Genomic DNA, 23948 nt, shown 5'->3' on the forward strand with positions numbered 1-23948 from the left:
GGCGCCGGACAGGTACGTGGATTTTAATTAATTTTTTTTTGTTTTTTCTCTCTTTTGTTTTATACAACAGGTCAACAAATGCCCCCCAACAAATGTGGTTCGTGTATAGAGCGAATCACGTTTGTTGTATGATGATTGACACTGTGGATCTTCAAATATTTATTCTGGATGTCACACAAGGGTTTTCACTTTGCGGATCTCCAAGAGGTTTTTTGGATGTCACGCTTAGGACTTCATTTAGTGGATCTCCAAAAATTTGTTTGGATGTCACAATAAGATTTTTCTTTAGTGGATCTCCAAAATTTTATTTGGATGTCATACTAGGATGTTCATTTAGTGGATCTCCAAAAATTTATTTGGATGTCACACTAATTTTTTTTCTCCACTGCTCTTTTAGACATGTCCATGGATGGATGAAATTTTAAATATTTATTTGGGGATCTCGGCACGCAGCGCGATGTCGACCCAAATAAATATTTAAAATGCCCCCAGTCTTTCGGGACATTTGTAGATGTCATTCAGGAAACTCATTCTGCAACTTTTGCTTGAGCCCTGAGATTTTGATCCTTCTGTCCTGTGCTTTGTGCTGCGGACTTGGTGAAGGGTTGTCTGATTTGTCTTTGGTGACTTGTCATAAACTTTGTACGCCTTCTGCCCTTTGCTTCTAGCTTTGGCGGGCTTGATGAAGGGGTAGATGCCGGTGACCTAAACCCTTAGGTTTATACTAGGTCGGTGGCGAAGAGTCATCGATCCTAAGCTTTGTGCATAACGGACTTGTTGATGACATAATCCACTTTGTTCAGCCTTGGGCTTTGTGTGAACTGTGGGATAATTTTCTTCGGTCCTTTGCTTTGTGCTTTGACGGACTTGTTGAAGAAAAATTCCTTCGATCCTCGCTTTGTGCTTTACGGATTTGTTGAAGGATTTGCAGGTTCTGGATTCAATTGATAGTACCGAACGTAGGTAGTATCTTGATCCTTAACCACTTGAGAAGACTTTAATCTGAGTCACTTGAGTTCATCAGATCGGAAGAGCTAGAATTTAATAGCTCTTTGTCCTCTAGTTACTGAGATGGGGGTTCCTCTACTACGGCCTTTCTTATGGCTTGTTGATACATGGAGCTGCCAGCGATCCGGCCATATTTGGGCTTGCTGGATCCGACCATTTACACTCATTCAGGCTTCAGACTTGAGCTATGAGAATTACACTCCCCAACGTTGATTTTATTGAAATTGGTAGATTTTGAGTCATCCTTTGTGGTTGCAGATTTTAGAGCCTACGAACATTAGGTGGTTGTTCGAGACTCATCCTTCCACTAGAACTTTGATTCTCCAGTCATTTGGGAGAATTTTTGTGGACTACGATCACTTGAACTTGTCGAGTCAAATTTGCCCTTATTCTTCCTACAGTCCCTACTGACGGGTTGACGAAGTGGGGGTTCCGCTACTACGGCCGTTCTTATGGCTTGTTGAGTAGACAGTGCTGCCAGCGATCTAGCCATATTTGGGCGTGTTGGATCCGACCTTTTATACCCATTCGAACCTTAAGCTTCAGGCTGTCTAAAGACTTCAAGCTTCTTCGGCTCAATTTTGTAAGAGTGTGTAGCCACAAAAGTCTTCTTCTTGACTTTTGAACCTTGGTTTGGTGGAGAAGATATTGTCTCGATCTTTTGAAATATCACATGCATATACTTTGAAAAAGAAGTTTTTGTATTCTTTAGCATAAAAGAATATTTGAATTGATAATTTTAAATATTTATTCGAGTATCTCGACATGCAGCGCGATGTCGACCTGAATAAATATTTAAAATGCCCCCTGTCTCGCAGGGACATTTCAGAATAGAATAAATTTGAAGTTTAAGATTTTAAATATTCATTTGGGAATCTCAATGTGTAGCATGATATCGACCCAAATGAATATTTAAAATGCCCCTGTCTTGTAGGGACATTTTGGATAGGCTTTGTATCTTTGGGATTTTAAATATTTATTCGAGGATCTCGGCACGCAGCGCGATGTCGATCCGAATAAATGCATTCTTGCTATACAAGATAATTTCAAAATATGAATGTAAGCATGCACTTATAGCTATGCACATAAAACTTTGATAATTGTAAAGTACATTAGTCATGAAATTCTCATACATGATACTTCTTTAAATGTCGGTCGTTGATAGGAGGCATAGGCATATGACCATTCAGATAGATCAACTGATAAGCTTCTTCTTGATACACCTTCTCGATGATGAAGGGGCCTTCCCAATTAGGTATGAATTTGCCACCGATTCTTCGGTGTGGGATGATTGGTCTTCTCAGCACCATGAACAATTCTCCTTCTTGAAATGTCCGAGGGCGCACCATCTTATCAAAGGATTTTATCATTCTTCCTTGATAGATTTCTAGATTTTGTTGAGCTTGCAATCTAATCTCATTGAGTGCATCTAGCTTCTCCATTCTTAAACGAGCATTTTGTTCTTGGGTGAGATCATTTTGAATTGCTACCCGAAGTGACGGTAGTTTAATTTCTAATGGTAACACGGCTTCAACACCGAACACTAGAGAGTAAGGAGTGGCTTTGATTGGCGTTTTATATGTTGTACGATATGCCCATAGTGCCTCTGTCATCTTCGTATGCCATTCTCTTTTGTTCTTGGTAAGGATCTTCTTCAACAGTTTCACCAGTGTCTTGTTAAAGGCCTCAGCCAAACTATTGGCCCTTGGATTGTATATAGATGAATATCGCTAATCGATCTTATGCCGATCAACAAACTTATAGATTTTTGTACTTTTGAATGCAGTACCGTTGTCTGAGATTATGCGGCGTGGCACACCAAATCTGTAGATGACATTATGGTAAAGAAATTGATCACATGCTCCAATGTGACCTCTCTGAATGGAGCCGCTTCCGCCCATTTGGAAAAATAGTCCGTTGCTGCCAGAATAAAGCGGTGTCCCATTGAAGACGGCGGATCTATTGGCCCGATAATATTAGTGCCTCAGCATTCAAATGGTCAGGACGCTATTGTTGGGTGTAGTGGATTTAGAAGATGATGTATAACATCACCGTAGATTTGATATTCATGGCACCTCTTAGCATGGTCAATACAATCTTTGACCATAGTCGACCAATAGTAACCCATTCTTTTGATTTTAGCAGTCATCTTGGAACCTAACTGATGTGCTCCGCAAAACCCTTAATGGATTTTCTATCACCACTTAATCAGCTTCCTTGGTCCCTAGGTACCTTAGCCACATTTGATCAAAGGCTCATCTTTACAACGTATCATTGACAAATGCGTATCGCAACGCCCTTTTTCGAATTTGTGAGGCCATAAACTTTTCTGTTCGAAGTTTGTTTTCCTTGAAGTAGTCAATGAATGATTGCCTCCAATCATTTTCGACTTTAATATCTAAACAATACCACCACGATTCTGAAGCTTGACTAGCTTTACATCTCTTGGCCACGTGATATTCTTCAGGATAATTTTCCCTAATGATCTGATGGAGAGGTTGAGGGTCAACTGGGGTTTCATCCTGCTGACTTGAATATGGAATTCCTTTCGCCTTCGGAAATTGTAACAGAGTGGGTTCTAAGATCCGATGATTGTAAACTCCGATGAATATAGGCTTCTCCTCATTAAAATTTGCCATTTCCTTGGCCAATTTGACCAAGCAGTATGCTTTGGCATTCTGTCCTCGAGGAATTTGAACCATTTTAACATTTGACACCTGTTTCAGGAGCTCAAGGGTTCGTCGGTGGCAATGAGCCAATTAAACTTTGCCAACTTTATAAATATCGAGGACCTGATTTATCATGAGCTGAGAATCACCGAAGATTTGGAGATGTTGGATTCTGACATCGATCGCAATCTCCAATCCTCCAATCCTGCTATTAGAGCTTCGTACTCGGCTTCATTGTTGGTACGAGGTTTAGTCAAACTAAATGAAAACCTCATTATGCCTCCCTCTGGTGCTATGAAAATGAGCCCAATGCCAGTTCGGGCCCTTGCAATATTTAGAGGTCGGACAAGTCTAATAGATGATGCCCAATCAAAGTACATCTCCCAGAATGGTAGATTTTCATTCTCCTCGACCTACATTATTTGCTCGTCGGGCAAATCATCATTTAGTGGAGAATCGGCTGGGATTGGGTGTGCGGCGAGAAAATCTGCCAAGGCTTGACCTTTCACCGCCTTTTATGGCATATAGGTGATATCAAACTGTAATAATAATACTGCCCACCTGGCCAGGCGACCTGTCAATGCTGGTCTTGTCATTAAGAACTTCAGCGGATCGATCTTTGATATCTGTGTGATTTTATGAGATAGCATGTAGTGGCGGAGTTTTTGGACGGTAAAAATCAATGCCAGACAATGCTTCTCAATTGGAGAATAACGAATTTCTGCTCCAGTCAACCTCCGACTGATGTAGTAGAGTGCATTCTCTTTTCTTTCTTCATTATGTTGGGCCAATAGTGCTCCGAGGGGCTCTTCTAGTGCTGCCATATATAGTATAAGAGGCTTCCCCGGAATTGGTGCTGCCAAAATGGGCGGATTCAATAGATATCTTTTGATGCTGTCAAATGCTTTCTGGCATTCTGCATCCCATTTGAAGCGTATGACGTTTTTCATCAACTTCGAGAATGGTTGGCACCTACCCGACAAATTCGATATGGACCGCCGAATGAAAGCCAGTTGTCCTTGTAAAGAACGGAGTTATCGAAGGTTCCTTGGAGGTGGAATCTCCATAATTACCTTGATCTTGTTGTGGTCGACTTCGATACCTCGATGACGGACAAAGTACCCGAAAAATTTGCCATAAGAGACTCCAAAAGCACATTTGAGATGATTCATTTTTAGATCATACTTCATGATCCTTTCAAAAATAATTCTCAAGTCAACTATGTGATCTCTTCAATCCGTGCTTTTGACAACAGGGTCGTCCACATAGCACTCAATCTTCTGATGTATCAAATCATTAAATATATGAGTCATCGCCTGCTGATAGGTGGCACCGGCGTTCTTCAGGCCAAAGGGCATGACTGTGTAACAGAAAATGCCAATGGGCATTTTGAATGATGTGTGTTTTTCATCTTCAGGAGCCAGTTTGATTTGATTGTATCCTGATGATCCATCCATGAAGGAGAACATGTCGTAGTTGGACGTGTTATCTACTATTAGTTCTGATACAAGGAGTGGAAAATCGTCTTTTGGGCACGCCTTGTTGAGGTCCCAAAAGTCGATGCAGATACGAATTTGTCCGTTCTTCTTCTTTAGAGGGACGATATTGGCAATCCAATCAGCATATTTTTCTTCTCGGATGAAGCCTGCCTCTATAAGCTTTTTTGTTTCAGCAATCACCTGTTATTCGATCTCCAATCTCATTCTCCTTGGATCTTATTTGACAGGTGCTATATCCGATTTGATTGCTAATCTGTGAACTGCTACATCAGGGGATAAGCTAGTCATCTCAGCATATGTCCAAGCAAAGCAGTCCTTGAATTCACAAAGAAGTTATTTTATTTCTTCTTTTTGATCTTCGGGTATGAAAGAACTAATAAAGGTCCGGCGAGGGTCATCCTCAGTCCCAAAATTGATTTCTTTTAGCTCATTCATAGTGGCTGCTTGTCCACCATTTTCAAGCTCTTCTGGTGCAGGTTTGGCCTCTACGGGTTGATCATCATAATCATCAGCTTCGCATGTCTCTTCAGCACCACCATTCTCAGATTCAATTTCCATGTATGTGATTGCTTGGCAAGTCTCTTTCCGGACGAATTTTCTTTTGATAAATCTGATACCTTTATATGCATCTGTATCTTTTTGTCGGAATGGACGCGGATTCCTTTCATACCAGAGGCCCAAGCTTGTAAGAAGTTATCGTTTAGTAGTAGGAATATTGATTTGCTTTCGTAGCATTCTTTGAATATTTTTGGTATTAAACCTAGGAAGCCTCGTATGAAGTAACTCTTCAGAGTCGAGGAGCATGCAATCCCAGTTATGATTCTCTTCTTCATGTATTCCTGTAGAATATAATACATTCCCTGGCACGGTCCCATTTTTAAGGGAAGGCAGATAGAGGGTGGCGCGTTCTTCAAATTTATGCACCTCACGCGAAATGATTTCTTTGAAATATTGCAAAAGAACACATGTCCCTACGAGTACACTATCTGAAATTGATAAGCCGTCTATTCTTCTAGATAACACATTCTGCACCGTATTCATATAGATGGAGTCGTAGTCATAATCATCTTTTGAATATTCAACATGCCTACTCCATTCGTCTATGGACTGGCATACTCTCCGAGATTTAACAGGAGTAACATTATCTTCATCCGTGTCACTCCCAAGATGAGGTACATATTTCTTTTTTTTGGGAATGGACTGTAATGTAGGAAGAGCCGGCATTGCCTTCTTTCTCCCCACTTGCTTCTTCTCACCTTTTCGTTTAGGTCGCTTTACAGCTTTTGAGTTTGATGCTATAGCCTCAATAGAACTCAAAAACTTTTGCTTCTTTGGCATGAAGTACCGTACATCTTCATAAATTGTTGCTTCATGAACTGTAAAGGGCTGAATGTCGCCAGAGATCCTGAATTCTTCTCCATCTTTGAGATACTTCATACACTGGTGTAATGTTGATGGGATAATGCCATATTCATGCAATCAAGGACGACCTAGTAGCGCCTTGAATAAAGTATCCACATAAATCACATAGAATTTAGCTTCTGTATAGAGTTCTCCAAATACAAGAGGAAGCAAGAATGATTCGAGGGTTTTCTGCCCTTTTTCGTTGAAATCATGCATCATCAGCTTATCTGGCCCGAGGTGTTCCACATCAAGGTCGAGGGATCTCAGTGCTTTCAAACTTATCAGATTTACAAAGGATCTGGGATCGATCAGGATTCGACTGATGATCAGCTTATCGCTTTCTATAGTAACATACAAAGGACGATTATGGTCTGCAGTCCCAAGCATCATATCTTCTTCAGAGAAGGTGATGAACGGCTCATTACGAACTTGTAGAACCTCAATCAAATTATGTTCAGCAAAATACGCCTCGTATCTTTCGGGATCTTTGAGAGCCTGAATCAGAGTCTCCCGAAGGTCTTAGACATTACCAAGGCATCGTATATGCTAAGTTGTGCTAGGATTTTTCTCAGATGGGATAAGATATTATAATCTATCCAATTGGCTGAAGTATTCTTTTTTTTGGGATCTTCAGGGATAATATCATTGTTGATAACTATCTCTTTCTCCTTATCTTTATTGGAACCTTTCTTCGGTGGAGACTATAGTATCTTGCCGCTTCTCAACTGTACTTGAGGAATCTCCTCCGGTTCAAAGTCATTTAATGGAGTGTTTTCTTCAGAATCAGCCATTGTTGCGTCTAGAGACTCGTCTGTTGATTCAGAATCACAACCCAGGTTTACATGTCCCATCCGAGACGCTATGCTAGGGTCTGATTGATCTTCCTTTGAAAATTAAAAGTCCTCCAAACTATAATCCATTGACAACACCATCATACAGGATTCAGAGGAGACTTCTTCAATGTATTATTCTTTTGTCAAAGTACTCGGCGCCACCGAGATGACCCGACATACTTTTGTTGAAAGAGAATTATCATCATAGGTCACCTCACAGTCTGGTAATATTCATCCAAATTGTCGATAACTGTTTGAATTGCGGTCTTTTTTTCCTTGGGCTTCTTCAGCTTGATTTTCTTCTTGGAGGATTTTACCCTTCCAGACTTCGAAGTGGCAGCTTGGTTGGGGAATTGTTTAGAAGTAGAAGCTCGTGTCATAGGCAGAGTTTTCAAATTTAGTACTGGTTCCGTAAGAGATTTCCACTTCACCCCCGGAACTCCTTCGAGTTGCTTCAACATTTTCACTGTCTTCTTAGAGATCGCAGTCTCCCACTGTTCTTCTTGAACTTGCTTCTTTTCTTTTCTTCTTTCTTCAACCAGGGGTACATAAGAGGATGTGACCATCCGAGTTGATTCTTTTTTAGGATGAGACAGCACATTGTCGGACAATGTGAGTTCCCCTTTTTGATATTTTCTTTCAAGCCAATCCATGAAGATGTAGCAATCTTCAATAGGATGACTGAGTACCCGATGGTACGGGCAATAATTTGGGTCACCAGTGTGCTTTGATTCTTCAGGCCTCTTGCATTCCGGCAGTTCTAAATCCGTTCTCAACACTTGTTGAAATAATTTGGCAACACTCTCCCTCTTGAATGAATATTCTTTATTCATTTTATCTTTGAGGGATTGGAACGTTCTATCACCATTTTTTATTGCCTGTCTCGGGCGCGCGTTCTCCAACACCTTGATAAGTTCGTGGCTTATCGTTGCCCCTGAGTATCAGCTTTGGTTGGGGGTTGGGATTGTAGGCCTGTTTGGGCTTTTCTTCATACTGTATTGGCTACTTTCCTTTGTCTACGTTGTAAATCACCTGCCTTTCTCTATCATCTCTAGAGAAGAACGTAGAGTCAGCCTCACTACTAAAATTAAATTTGGGGCCATTTAAACTCCAATAAAAGTAAACTTATAGTCAATTGAATGTCTCGACAAGACGAACTCAATGACACCAAAATCGATTCGATCCGAGCCCAAATTGGCTCAAATCAAGGGGGCTTAAAGTATATTTGAAAGCTTCAGAGCATTCATTGGATGACTAAATGATCTTCAAATTAGACATGCTTATAGTCGAATCGAGCAGCTCAAAGAGACAAATCCAACAAGCCAAAGATTACTCAATTCTGACATCATCAAGACATTTAAATGCTTTATAAATACTCTATGATCAAGGAAAGCAATATAGACCGTATGATGGAGCACTCCGAATTTAATATAGATCTTCTCCATATTTATGGAGCTTGCCACTCCCAAAAACTTCTAAATAGTCCATCATTCTTCACATGAGAGGAGGCAAGAGAAAGATAGCTATAGAGAGAGTTATCTTGCATTTTTTATCCATCGCCGCCGACGAGTACTACTAGCTATCGTCTCCGACAATCATCATCGTCATCAACAACCAGTATAAAAAATCACTATCATCTCCAAAATACTAACAATATTTGACCATGGTGTTGGGTATATTTTTTTGCCAATGGACATCTATTTCTATAATCTCAATTGGAAAAATTAAGCCCTATTATTGGGTATAGATTGTTCCTCTGTAGACATTTGATCTTTGTACTTTCCCTCTTCTTCAATAGTGTAGAAAGAATGATATTTGTATCACTTGATACATAGTGGATTTTATAACTGGGTCAGACCTCATGATTTTTCCCTTTTCGAGTTTTCCACGTAAAAGATTATTTGGTTATACTACTTTCATTTGTATGTGTTGAACCTTTGTACACTGCTAAGACATAAAACACACACTCAACCTACTCAAACTTTCTACCATACAAGAGTTTGGCTTCGTTGGAAACATTTCCAACATACTTCTTCAATGACTAACAATCAATCCCTTAATCAAGAACAACAAAATGTGAGTGATCAAATTCCCCTAGGCCTCACTTTAGAGGACCATATGTGTAGGATGAAGAAACTTCAAGATCAAATTCTTAAGTTATTCGAGGAGGTTAGACAACAAAGGGAAACCTCACAGTAACAGTAAACAAATATTATTATATCTCCTCTCAATCATCAGTCGTTGTTACATCATTATTTTATGGAAAACGGATTCAGGATAAGGGGCAACTTTAGCTACAATCTCAAAGAGATACTTATGTTTAAATCTCAAATATTGGTTATGGTTGAACAACTCACTCTAATATGTTATGCTTCTATAACAATCGTTTTGATAACCACCATTCATAAAGCTTACAACAAATACAAGAATTGTTCATGTGAAACTCAAATTTATACAATTTCAAGATGGACTTCTACTATTTGTGCAATGTCTTAGTCTCAACCTCGAAAAGGTAGTAACAGTATATAAATAGATCAAATTACACCTTTGATTTGGGATACACATGGCATTCACGCCTCCCAATCAAAGTATAATCGATCCCAGGGGGTTCGATTCGACCTCTTCCATACAGGTTAATGCCATTGAGTAACACTCTGATAAATAACCTCGGATAGTTCAAACACTCTTGGTAGATTTTTTTCAATATCTTCCACATAGGTTAACGTCATTAAGCAATGCTGTGATAAACAATCTCAGATATGCCAACATCCTTAGTTGAGTTCTTCTGACCTCTTCCACACAAATTAACATTATCAAGCAAAGCTTTGACAAACGACCTCATATAGGTCCAATATTTTAGGTTGATTCCTTTTGATCTGTTTTATATGAGTTAATGCAATCAAGCAACACTCTGAAGAATAATCCCATCAAGGCATGTCCATGAGATAGCCACTATGAGAAGCTAGTAGTGGACAATTTCCACACTCGAAAGATTCCAAAAGGGAGTGGTAGACAAGGTCTCCACCCATAACCCCAGGAAGGCATGCCCATGAGGTAGCCTCAAAGGAAAGTTAATAGTGTATCACCATAAAGACTCCATGAGAGCAAGTGGTTGACAGGATCTCCACTTATTCAAAAACCTCAAAAGGTAAAAGCATCAGAAGGTTTAGAATGATTCAAAATCTTTTAAAGACACGCGTTCATAAAACTATAAAAGATAAAAGCCTTAAAAGATAGATGTACAACTAAAACATTAAAATGATAAAAGCCTTAAAAGGTACATGTACACAAAATCTTAAAAAACTAACATCCTCAAAAGATTCAGGATTATCCAAAGCCTTTAAAGGCAAGTGCCTAAGAAGAACTAGGTGTACGTAAAATCTCACAAAGGAAAAGTCTCAATAGATATATGTACATATAAAACCTCGGAAGGCATAAGCCTTATAAGGTATAGGATTAATCAAAAATCTCAAAAGGCTAAAGATCTTAGAAGATATACACTTTTTTGATTCATCAAAAATCTTAGAAGGTAAAATCCTTGGAAGGTTCAGGATTACTCGATGATCACTTCCATACAAGTAAACAACATCGAGTAATACTCTAACAATCAACCTCGGATAGTTCAAACATCCTTGATAGATTTATTTTGATCTCTTCATACAGGTTAATGTTATCAAGTAATCCTTTGACAAATAATCTCAGATAGGTCAACATCCTTGGTGGATTTCTTTTGATATTTTTCACATAAGTTAACTTCATCAACCAATGCTATGAAAAATAACCACGGATATGTCAATCATTCCTGGTGGATTCATATCAACCTTTTTTATACGAGTTAAAATAATCAAGCAACCTTTAAAGAACAACCACAGGAAGGCATGCCTATGAGGTAGTCTCAAAGGGAAACTAGTAGTGGACAAGATCTCTACTAGAAAGACCACATGAGAGAAAGTGGTAGGCAAGAACTCCACCAATAATCCCAGGAATACATGTCCATGAGGTTGCCTCGATTGAAAGTTAGTAAAGAAAAAGGTCCCCACTAGAAAGACTCCATAAGAATTAGTGGTTGACAAAATCTCTACTTATTCAAAAATCTTAGAAGATAAAAGCCTCAGAACGTTTAGGATTATTCAATAACTTATAAAGGCAAAGGCCTCAGAAGGAATAAGTGTACATAAGATCATAGAAGGCAAAAACCTTGAAAGGTAGATGTACACCTAAAATCTTAAAAGGCTAAAAGCTACAAAAGGTAGCAAGTACCAACTATTTAAAATAGTGGAATGTCTTTAATGTAAGAAGAAGAAAAGAGGGAAAGTGCAAAATCTTTTAAACAAAGAAGGGCATTGGAGATTAATAGGTTATATCGCCTATTCAAAATAGTGGAATGCTTTTAATATAAGAAGAAATGAAGATGAGAAAGAGAATAAGAGCAATAGAAGATTGGAGAGAAGAAGTGATGCAAGTTCCTCTCCCCATGAAGGGGTATTTATACTTGAAGGAGGAACTGGGTTTCACAACTTTAAATGAGAGTGTTATGAGGTATAAGGAAAAAAGTTATGTAACTTTATACAAGAGAGTTACATGAGTTAATGGAGAGAAGTTACATGGAATTAAATAAAAATAAATAAAAAGAACTATCGTATTCTTGAAAAAATATCTTTAATAAAAAAAAAGAGAGAAGTTCAAAAAAATGGAAGGGGAGGTGCCAAACGGTGCACATTTTACACGCTAAAGCATACGGGAGATTAGATTTCCAATGTTAATGCTGGCGGCAAGTGTCCTGCATACTGATGGGACCAACGGACCCAAAGCGGTTTGGGCCCAATTTTAGGTCCGAACGGGCCTATTCTAATATTTTTTAACCCCCACAAATATTTTTTGATATTCTGAACTAAATTTTAATATTTTCGGAGCCCAACAAAATCTCTACAATTCATTTTAAATAATTTAAATATTTTGAAGCAAAATAATTCAACATTTTTAATCCGATCGACGCATCAACTTTATGAAAAACTTAAATTATAGTTAAAGATGTTTTACTTATTTCACAGCCCCGATGGTAGGTCCACATTGATGAACAGAGAGTAGCCGTGCCTTATAATTATCCAAAGGACATGGCTTTACATCGCAACATTTTGGAATGATCATGCATATATGTTCAAACTCCACGATCTTTGACATCTAAAAATAGGGGTGCAGAATACTAACAAGTTTTGAGACTGCTATTGGATACATTTGTTTGCCTGTGAACATCTATTTCTATAATCCCTATTGAAAAATTAAGCCCTGTAGTTGGGTATAAACTGTTCCTCTATGGATGTTTAATATTTGTACTCTCCATCTTCTTCAACTATGAAGAAAGAAAAATCTTTGTATCACTTGCTATATAGTGGATTTTACAACGAGGCCAGTCCCTGTAATTTTTTCTCTTTCTGGATTTTCTATGTAAAAAATTCTCTAATCCTACTACTTACATTTTTACGTGCTGAATTTTTATACTCTGCTAAAGCGTAAAATACAAACTCAACCAACTTAAATTTTCTAGCATACAACAATAATATTGATTTAATGTTCCAAAATTCATTAAATATTCCATAATATGAAATTTCAACTTATGATATTAAGCATAATAATTATAGCCCATTCATTTTAATCTTTTAACTGCTCCACAATCTTAATTTTACTAAGAAAACTACATATTAAACATGATTTCTGAAACCATTTTCATACTTTCTAACAACGAAATGCCGTTTGAAACTTGTGAAAAAAACAACTAAAACAAATCATCAAAATCATCGAAATAATCAAAACTGCCAAAATCAAAACTTGAAATTGGTTTAAAGTTTATGTGATAGTTTATTACCTTGTTGATGGAAGAGGCACAAAATCCACAAGAAGGAGATGAAGCTTTCAAACACTTCATGCAATCCCAACTAGTTGAAACAGACTGAAAAGCTGGGCAGGTAGAATTAGCAAAATGGCTTGATTCCACCTTACTAATAATTGGTGAATGGGTGGATGTCTGATGAAAAACTGCTGAAAGAACACCAAGTGAAAGAATAACTCCACACAAACTGAATATTAGTAGTTTCTTCCTTCCTGTTCTGTCTATGAAATAGATACTAACAATGGATCCCAAAGCATTTAAACCAGATGTTATAAGTGAGAGTGCAAGTGCTACTCGATTTGAAGCGAATCCAGCCAACTGAACTATTGTAGGACTGTAATACATAACTGTGTTTATTCCCACAAACTGTTGGAATATCTGAAGCCCCACGCCAGCAATAAGTCCTCTTCTTACTGTCTTTGTTTTGATGAGTTTTAGGAGGTTGATCTTCTCTGATGTCCCTTCTTCCCTGACCTCGGCTTCAACTGACTCTTTCAGTTCTTGAATTTCATTTCCTACTTCATTGGATGGGTAAATTTTATGAAGAATGGCTATGGCTTCCTCTTCCTTTCCCTGTCATAAAAAATTTTTATAAGTAGGGATGTTAAAAAAGTTCATTGTCATGCTCAATTGTGTTCAGCTTGATAATTAGCTCAAATTTGATTAATTTGGTTTACATTTAATGAACCAAACACAAACAAGGTCCTCAGGTTCAAATCGATAATAGTTATATATATATATATATATGTGTGTGTGTGTGTGTGTGTGTCCATGCATAATTTTATATATTTTAGTGCATATACACATATAAATTGTATATATTCATGTTCATTTTTTATATTTTCCTAGATGTATGTACATATAAGTGGTGCCATGAATTTGCTATAATTTATAATTTGTTTTTATTTTTTATTTTTTTTTTGCTAAAATTTATAAATAATTTTTAAGTAAACTTTATACTCATGAGCAGTTCATGTTTGGCTCGATAAGTTAAGGAGCGAAACACAAATAAAATTTTTTTGGCTTGTTTGTTTAAAGAGTCAAGCCAAAAAAACTTGAGCTCAATCAAGCTCATATCAATTATACCCTTATTTATAAGCTACTCAAATGAGCCAATAGAAAATGCATTTCAAGTTTTTTATAAAATTGTTGTAATCTTTCTAAAACATAATAACCTTTCTATAAAGCCAACGAGGTGACTCAGGTAGATATGCCATCAAAATGAATTGCAGCAATGCAGGAACTCCAGCAATTCCAAGCATCCACCTCCATGTACCAGGTGCCTGAAAGTAAAAGCAGTGTCACAAGGTTTACTTCTATAGGGAAAATTGAAGTTATTTTATTATATATAATTGAATTTTTTTGTGTTGGATTTGAAATAATGTTGAAGTTATTTCACAGTTCATATTTTCCATAAATTTGTTGAAACAAAATAGCAACTTCTACTTTTTTAATACATTTGCTTGGAAACAAACCATACAACCTCTAAGTAGCAGAATGAATTAAATGATCAAAATGTTACCTAGACTTTTTATGTGCATTCATTATAATCCTATATTTGGCACCCCAACTTACCGAATTTGTACTAATTTGGTTCTATTTTCAAATTCGTCTTTTCTTCGGATGGAAAATAGTGAAAGGAAGATTTCCATGAAGGCATTTTAGACTTATAAAGACTAATCTCGTTTAAGCTTGTATCAAGCAGTGAGATTGGACAATAATATTAATTTGAGCTAGAATCAAATAGTAAGATTGATCCTAAAACATCCAAAATATCCTCATGAAAAGCTTGAAACCACAAGTTCTATCCAAATAAATGACAAAATTGATGAAAAAACCAATTTAACTTTTGCAAGTTGACTAAATTTACACTTAAAAAGAACTTACGATTAAATTGGACATATCTAAAAAGTCTAGGAATTATTTTAATCATTTACTTTAGAAAAGTGTTATATCATAATTATGTTTCAAATTGTTAGATCACACTTACCTTGGTGAAGGCCAAGTTGATGAGGTAGGAGAGGAACTGGCCTCCTGTAATAAGGAATCCATTGGTGCTGACAAGAGCTCCTCGAATTTTTGCAGGTGAAGCTTCTGATATATATAGTGGTGAAGTCATCGAAGCCATTCCGACTCCGAGACCGACGAAAACACGACCTAGGATGAGGAGTTTAGGGCTATTAGCAGCAGCCATGACCACTGCCCCAATGAAGAAGAGGAAATCAGCAACCAAGAGAGAAATTCTCCTTCCAAATCTATCATTTACCCATCCACCTACTGCTGCTCCTATGATTGCACCTGCAATTGCCGTGCTTACAATACTCTCCTGTGATCAAAAAAGAGAATTATGAAGTTATGATAAGCTAAAATCTCATTTTATGAGAAGAATGCCAGCAATGACTTAACCCGGGAGCAATATAAAAGTAAGATTAGGATGATCAGTCGAAACATTTCGTTATATTGAAATACTTGTTTATAGAAAACAATCATGTGAGCAGGTAGATTGAAGGAAACAACATTGAACAATTTCTTTCTTGAGGTAATTCAAATCATGGCTTTTATTTGATGGGCAAGAGAAATGAGAGAGAAAAAAAGAAAGATTTAGAATATTACAACCAAATTTTTATTAGTAAATTATTAGGACCCCAACCACGCTAATACAGATAATATAAGGAAATAAAGAAGATAAAAAGGATTATTAGGAAACATGAGTTCTTCTAAAACCCTATAAACAGATTAGGGAAGAAGAGGCAAGTAATGTGATGATGTCAACTACTTCAGCTATTCATAAGGGGAGAAAGTTGAGAGTCATAGCTCATTTCATTCATTTTACATGCCCTATTTCTCCTGAAAGGGGAATATTTATATAAGACAAATACACCTAATGACTCTTCAAAACATAATAAGAACCAAATAACTATTAATCACATATGAACTATCAACTCAATCTTAACAGCCTATTACAATTATAGTTTTAAAAGAAAACCATTGAATGTGCTTTAAGATTGTTGTAATGTGAGTTTTGATTCATTACCCACTATAGCTGACGTCTTACAGAAAATTCAATATTTTTTATACTAGTCCTAATCAATTTTTCTTGAAATAACAGTTTTACCAATCAATCTCAGCAGCTTTCAAAACTTGAAACAATTTCTGTGAGGTAAGTTTCATATATTTGCAAGAAAATCATTGATATATACATTTTTTCAGATCAGATTTTAAAAATGGAAATTTTCTTTCATAACTGGACTGCTCAAATTGTCTATTTCTGCAACCGAGATTATGCAACGTCTAATAAGAAGCTAAAATTGAAAAAAAGTTAAAATGAATTCAAAGGCCATGACATTTCATTACCTGCAGCCATGTTTTCCTGTCTACCTCCGAAAAATCATCTCGGATATAAAGCAATGCTCCGGAAATGACCCCTGCAAATAAATAATCACAGAGAAATAAATCAAGTGATTTTTTAGTAAGTTCAAATTCAATAAATAAATTTTTTGGGAGATAAAGGATCTGAAGAAATTACTACAGAGATTTATTTTCCGGTTACTTGTATGGAAAATAATTTCTAACAATGATTAAAGCAGACAAAGTAGTAAAATAAGTTTAAAAACTGAAATTTAATGTGAAAATAAAACGGAAAACACGCCTGTATCATAGCCAAAGAGAAGTCCACCGATCCCGGCAGAGAAGGCCAGTCTAAGAACATACGGGTTCTTCCACGCGAGGGAGAAACACTCGTTGAAAGCTGAAGGATCTGAATCAAGCACTCCTCCTTCCATGGTTCTTTCTCTTTGCCCAGAATAAAATCTAAAAATTTTCAAAAAAAAAAAAATTCTATCAGGAATCCATGAGGCATTTAGTGAAATTTGAGCTATAAAATATAGGAGAAATAATAATAGAATGGAAATTGGCTTTGAATTCTCTACTCTGTTGAACAATTGCCCAGTTCCAGCGGCAAGTGAGTGACAAAGAGAGAAAGCGAGAAAGAAAGAGTAAATTATGGAATCTGAAGGAGATGTTTTATTCAAATACGAAAATTTAGAATTTTTCCGTCGAGGATTTCTTCTTCATTCACTTGGCAGTCGCCACAGCTCTTTTGTAACGGTGCTTTTTATCGTGGGAAATTAATTTTTATGAAAATTATTGTGGTTTTCTCCCCCCAAAAAAATATAGGGAAAAATATATTGTTGTTATTATAATTTTTTTTTAAAATAATTTTTATGTTTATCACATATTAAAGCATTTTTATTATAATTTTTTAAAAAATAATATCAAAATAAAAATGTAACATTTATATAAAAATAAATAAAATAGTGAAAAAAAGAAGAGAAAGAACTGTTGCCAGGAAAAAAAAAAGTATATATATAATATTTAGAGAGTTTTTGATAAGAGAATGGGCCATGAACATCTATTTTGGAATAGTTTTCTTTTTTAATTTGAAATTTTCTAAATTTTAAATTAGCACGAAACATATCTCCTTCAAGGATTTTAATTTTTAAAATTTTAATTAATTTTTTCTCTTTTTAAAATTAAGAGGAATTATTATAGGGCAACTTGGTTTTATTTTATTTTATTTTATATTATTCATATTTTATTTAGCATTTAAAAAGTATGCTATTTTATTTTTTAATGAATTGCAAATAAGTTAATTTTATGTAAAGGTGGTAGGGTCATCAGTGGGGTAGTTATGGAGGTTGACCAGGCCATGTTGGAAGTAGCATTGTTTTTTTAAAAATCCACAAAATATCTCAAACTTGTTTTGAGTATTTTTTAAAATATTATTTAGTTTTAGAAAATAAATATGTAAATAATCTAAAACAAACTTAATAGATGTGCTTTAAAAAAAATAAAAATGAAAACTAAAAAATAATCGAAAAATGGCCTTAAAATATTTCAAAATATTTTAAAAGACTGATATTGATATTAAAGAGGGACAAAATTATTTCAGATATATTTTAGATAGGATGGGACCAGAAATCTTTGATTTTATTTTTTTCAGATTAGTATTATACATAAATAATTTATGCTGCTCTTATTTGAATGTAAATATAATAAGTTTAAGTCTCATCTTAAGCTATTTTTTTAAGATATTATTATCTTTTCAAATTATTTTTACCCTTTTATTGGCTTATTTAATTTTTAAAGCAGAATTATCACTTAAATTTCACATGAGTTTTATTATAAACTAGAACATTTGTGGCGTTAGAGATTTTAATATTTTAATTTTGTACAAAGAACAAAAATGTATAAATCAAAATTGTAAGAGACATTAGAACTGTTGTGTCCTAGAATATTCGCAGCGACAAAGAAATATAAAGTTTAAAGTCTTAGCTTTATACGAAGATACAACACACAATCAGATAAGAAAAAGGATGTAGCATTCCTAAGAGACACCAAGATTTTTACTTGGAAAATCTTTAAAAGGGATAAAATCACAGGGCCTAGCCCAGTTTGAATGAATCAACTAGTATTTGCAGTTGATTACAAATTAGCCCTTTCATTGGAGGGAAGGTTTTGACTTGATGTAAAATTTTTACATCAAATAGAGTGTGTTACTTGATGGAAATAAGAAGAATCACTGTTGACGTGTTTGTTTGGTCGGAAGGACCATAGTCGGTGGGTGATGAAGGTCTAAAAGAACATTATCTGGCGACAGAGGTTAGAAGGACTATTGTTTGGCGATGGAGGTTGGAAGAATCGTAGTCGGTGGGTGATGGAGGTCATAAAGACCATTGTCTAATGGCGGAGATAAGAAGGAACGTAGTCGACAGGCGACGGAGGTCGGAAGGACCGTTGTCTAGCGATAGAGGCTAAAAAGATCATAGTAGGTGGGAGATGGAGAATAGAAGGACCTCTGACCGACAGAAGTCCAACATCGGGCAGAAATCTGATGCAGGCAGAAGTCTTGTATCGGGTAGAAGTCTGACGAAAGTTTGGTGACTGGTAAAAGTCTAATGAGGGTAAACGTCTGGCGTCAGGTAGAAGTCTGGCAACGGACAGATGTCCAGTGCCAAATAGAAGTCCGACGACTGGTAAAAGTCCAGAGACGGGTGGAAGTCCGACTTCAGGTCGAAGTCCAACAATGGAAAAAACTCTGGCGACGGGCAGAAATTCGATGTCGGGTACAAGTACAAAAATGGACAAAAATCTGACGATGGGTGAAAGTTTTGTGTCGGGTAGAAGTCCAACAAAAGTGCTGCGTTGGGCAGATATCTGGAGACGGGCAAAAGTTTTTCATCAAGTAGAATTCTAATGAAAGTTCAGCGACGGGTAGAAGTTCAGAGATGATTTGATGTCCGGTGATGGGCGGATGTCCAGCGTTAGGTCAAAATCCAACGACAAGTTGAAGTCCGTCGTTTGGTGGAATTCCGGTGATGGATAAAAGTCTAGTGACTGGTGAAAGTTCGTCGTCGAGTAGAAATATGGCGACGGATGGAAGTTTGACTTTAGGTAAAAATCTAGCGACCGACCAAAGACTGGAGTTAGTTGGTGGCTGGGAGAAAATCCGGCGTCAGTTGGTGGTCAGGAAAAAAATTGACTTTCATCAGTAGATGGGTGAAAGTTTAGTGTCAGTAGATGGCCAGGTTGAAGTCTAGTGGTGATCGAGGAGGAGTCTGGTGGAAATAAGACTCTTCCTTCTCTTCCCTCTCTTCTTGCTTGGGTCCCTTCTTTCCTCCCCCTTGCTTGGGTCCCCTTCTCATGAGAAATAAAGTGTTGATTTATAGTTTTCTGGGAGTGGCATGACCAGTAAATAGGAGGAAAATCAATTGTAAATTGGGAGTTATTTGAATAGACAGCCGATGTTGAATCCCTCTTTCATGGACCGTTTACCAGACATTTGACTGTCTTAATGATATCAGAATTTGATAATCTTGGGATCATTAGATTAGTTTGTTGAGCTGCTCGATTCGACTATAACCATGTCATGTTTAAAAAATGTTTAGTAATCCAAATTATGGATTGAACCTTCCAAATGTGCTTCAAGTTCTTGATTTGGACTCATTTGAGCTCTGATTGAATCAAATTTGGTGTCGTCGGGTTCGTATTTTTGAGACGTTCAGTTCAACTATAGGTTTGTTGAAATCGGAGTTCAAATAGTCTCCAAATTAACATACCAAAATCTGAAAAAATTTTACAAAGCGGTGAAATGGATCGAAGATCAAAATGAAAACTTTTTCTTTCTTCTTTCCTCTTTCCTCCTTCCCTTCTCCCTTCCACAGTAAGTTGGAGTTGGTGGGTGAGGATACATGAGTGATTGGAGTAAAATGGATTTTAATATGTATAAAAATTTATTTTAGTGCATACCATTGTAACGCCAGCATCGCAGTGTTGTATACTAAATTTAAAATTACTATATAATAGAGCCTTCAATATCGTGGTGGAAACTTTTGGCACTGTTGTGCTTACAAGCCAGTGCTGCCACATACACAAGCTCAACACCACAGCGCTCAGTTCAAACTAAAATTTAGATTTCCCATTTTAAATTTATTTAAAATTTTAGGTTGTTACAATTTACCCACCATAAAAAAATATCATCCTCAATATTTTCTATAAGAATTCATGCATAAAGACAGTATATAATAAATTCATTCAAAAAAAATCCATATCAAAATATAATTAAAGCGGATTGAAGGATTTACATCAACCTAGAAATAGCTTTCTTATATAGTCACGCATTTCATTCAATCACATGTCATTCACTTATGAATGCTATGTCAATCAATCATTCAAAATAAATTTCTTACCAGTCAAACTCTCTGGTTTTAGTCTGTCTTCCTAATACTGCAAGTTATGCACTCATGACATCACTAGAGTAGGTACTGTTGGTGCATTAGGACCCATGATAGCTCTATCATTGGCCCTATTCATAAATCTTTCATTATATTCTCTCAATCCTATAGTCTTTTGTCCTTAAGACTGCCTAGATTGTCCTGCTCCAAAATTAGTTCTTCCTTTCTGAAGATAATATGTATTAAGTGAAAATTATACTTATTTTTTATTGAGTTAAATTCCAATAAAAATATTTTTTTAGTTGATGTTGTGCAAGAATGTCTTAGAAAAAATGATGAAAATTTACAAAGTTAGAATTAACTATGCAACACCCCGAACATCAGTGTCAGTAAGCCTACAATGCCCATTGTCAAAACCATACATTATAGCACCACAGTCTCAAAAAAATTGAATTTAATTTAGAGCCTTGCTAGAATAAATGCCATCGCCACAATGCTATGAGCACCTCTACTCCATAAAAGGAACACTGCAGTGCTCTACACTGTCAAATTCATCAATAATTCAAACTTGAAGTGCCAACCTCTAAAGCACCACAACAATGAAAGATAAGAAAAGCAATATAGTGCCCAATCTTTTGCAATGTCAAAGTAGAGTAGTTATGAAAGAAAGCATAACACCAAATTGATCATGCATCATGCCTGGTTAGTCCAATGCTGCAACTAAGCTAATTTAGTAGTTCCAAGGTGCTAATTCATATTTTAACACCGTGGTGCCACCCTTTCGAGTGACGTGATGCATGAGTCTATTTATATAAAAATAAATAGTTATTATTGCGTTTTTTATGAGTCCATCCTAAAGTCCATAGAGCGATACTAGAGGATAATGAGATAAGTTTAGTGGAGTGGCTAGTCATCCTTATAGTGAGTAAAATAACACTTAAGAGTGGAAAGGAGTGTGGAAAGTGAAGTTGTAAGGAGGGTTCACTTATGGGAGACTCCATTTGCAGGATCTATTTAGGATTCTCCATTATGGGTGATATTTTCTTCATCTTTTCTATTTGTAACCTTTTTTAAGCAAGTAATGAAAAATGTTTTGCTCCAAATTATTTCTATAGCCCTAAACTTCTTATTTTGGGATGATGATATGAATAATCTATGTATATTCTAATATAGACTCTTGTACATAAAGGTTAATCACAATTCTCAATTTCTCTTATGCTTTATTTAATTTATGCAATGACCATGTATAAATTTAAAAACTAGTGTGATACATTACTTTAGTAGAGGAATGTTAAAAAAATTAGGAGAATTGAGATGGAATGCTTTTATACTTAGATATAAGATGAGTAAGATTCTAGATTTTATGGAGATAATATCATTGTAGAAAGATCATAAATCTTTCTTTACACCTTTATAAGGTTGACATAGATCTAAGGGTATTTATGCCTGATCCAGTGCTATTATAAATGATTATGGTTAGGAAAACATAGGTTCATTCACTATCATTAGCTTAAAACATCTTTAATTATATGTATCTTCACTATTTTATGCATTTCTCAGTAGTTATAATATTTGTTCTTTTTTTCATTGCATAGGATAAATTTAATAGCTTATGTGGATAGTACTAGAGTCAACTGTAGCATCATATTTTCTCATAGGATTGACACTCTCTCATACATCTTATTACTTGATCAACACATACGATTGTGTTATTTAAGAGCTTATAAAATATATATTCATAATACCAAGTCAATTCATAAGAAGCAGATAACTTGCCCAAAAACTAATTTTTTGGCGTTGTTATTGGGGAAATAATGTATGCTTTTGTAATTATCTTTATATTATCCAAAAAAGTTGTATATTTAACCCTACTTAATTTATTTTGGTATTTATTATTATTGCTGTCACTAGTGAAACTGTGAACTTATTTTTTTATAATTATTATTTTTAAGTTGTTATATTGGATTTTATTTCCTATTTATTGTTGTTGTATACATAGTAAATCCAATAAAGGACCATTATTATTTGAACTAGTAATAGAAATAACCCATAAAAATTTTAAAAAACTAAATAGATTTTAGTTATAGGAATGGCCAAACTAAATCCAAATCAGAACCATCCTAGACCTCTTAGGGAGTGTGCTGATCCCATAGTTGAAAAAATTCATCAGAGTATCAACTGATCTACAATCCAAGAAAATACTTTTGAGCTAAATCCTACAAGATCCAAATGGTTTAGAAGTCTTAGTTTAGAAAAACTACTTTTGAGGACCCCGACTTATATTTAGCAAGGTTTTTTAGAAATTTATGCAACATTTGTTATAATGGAATCAATAATGATTCTATTTGACATACATCTATTTGAATTATCTCTAAGTACTTTCCTTCTTCTAAAATTGTAAAGTTTAGGAGTGATATTACTTCTTTTTCCCAATTTTATGGAGAGTCAATTTATGAGAGCTAGGAAAAATTTAAGGAGATGATTAGAAAGTGCTCTCAACATATTTTGCTAGATTGGTTGGTTATTAAAACTTTTTATAATTTTCTTGTAGAATCCCTTAGGTAAATAATTGATGCAACTTCTAGATGATCTTTAATGTCAAAATATTTTGATGAGGCTTATGTCTTGATAGAGAAAATGAAAACAAATAACTTTTAGTTATGATAGGGTGAATCCTAAGAAAGTAGCTAGTGTTTTATGAGTAGGATGTTTTACCTATTTATATTGCTCAGGTAGCTTATATGTCTAAGTAGTTAGATAATCTTCGAGTTAGTTTAGTATTGGGATCATCTCTCCATTTATAAGAGAATGATTTGAATTTTCTAGCGAGTCTAGTGCTTGTGGGGTTGAGAATGTGATTGTTATGGAAGATAAATAATCCATATTTATATACATACAATCCAGGTTGAAAGAAC

At 35.7% G+C, this 23948-nt stretch overlaps 1 protein-coding gene and 1 non-coding gene across 2 annotated transcripts in view; both read right to left on the reverse strand.

Moving 5' to 3' along the window:
• Positions 1 to 17395, reverse strand: part of LOC110094251 (probable inositol transporter 2) — a 43350-nt gene extending 25955 nt beyond the window's left edge. The window contains exons 1-6 of the mRNA XM_020819445.2: positions 17230 to 17395; positions 16950 to 17110; positions 16655 to 16725; positions 15291 to 15626; positions 14476 to 14583; positions 13277 to 13873 (exon numbers count right to left, since the gene is read on the reverse strand). Of these exons, the coding sequence (XP_020675104.1) occupies positions 13277 to 13873; positions 14476 to 14583; positions 15291 to 15626; positions 16655 to 16725; positions 16950 to 17082 (1245 nt within the window). The 5' untranslated portion in view covers positions 17083 to 17110; positions 17230 to 17395. The remainder of the gene's footprint in view (positions 1 to 13276; positions 13874 to 14475; positions 14584 to 15290; positions 15627 to 16654; positions 16726 to 16949; positions 17111 to 17229) is intronic.
• A 6038-nt stretch (positions 17396 to 23433) lies between these two features.
• Positions 23434 to 23540, reverse strand: LOC114579413. The gene has a single exon (XR_003700355.1). It is a non-coding gene; the product is annotated as a small nucleolar RNA R71 (small nucleolar RNA).
• Positions 23541 to 23948: the final 408 nt, after the last annotated feature.

This window comes from Dendrobium catenatum, unplaced genomic scaffold (genome assembly GCF_001605985.2).
Source record: "Dendrobium catenatum unplaced genomic scaffold, ASM160598v2 fragScaff_scaffold_372, whole genome shotgun sequence".
Classification (NCBI taxonomy): Eukaryota; Viridiplantae; Streptophyta; class Magnoliopsida; order Asparagales; family Orchidaceae; genus Dendrobium; species Dendrobium catenatum.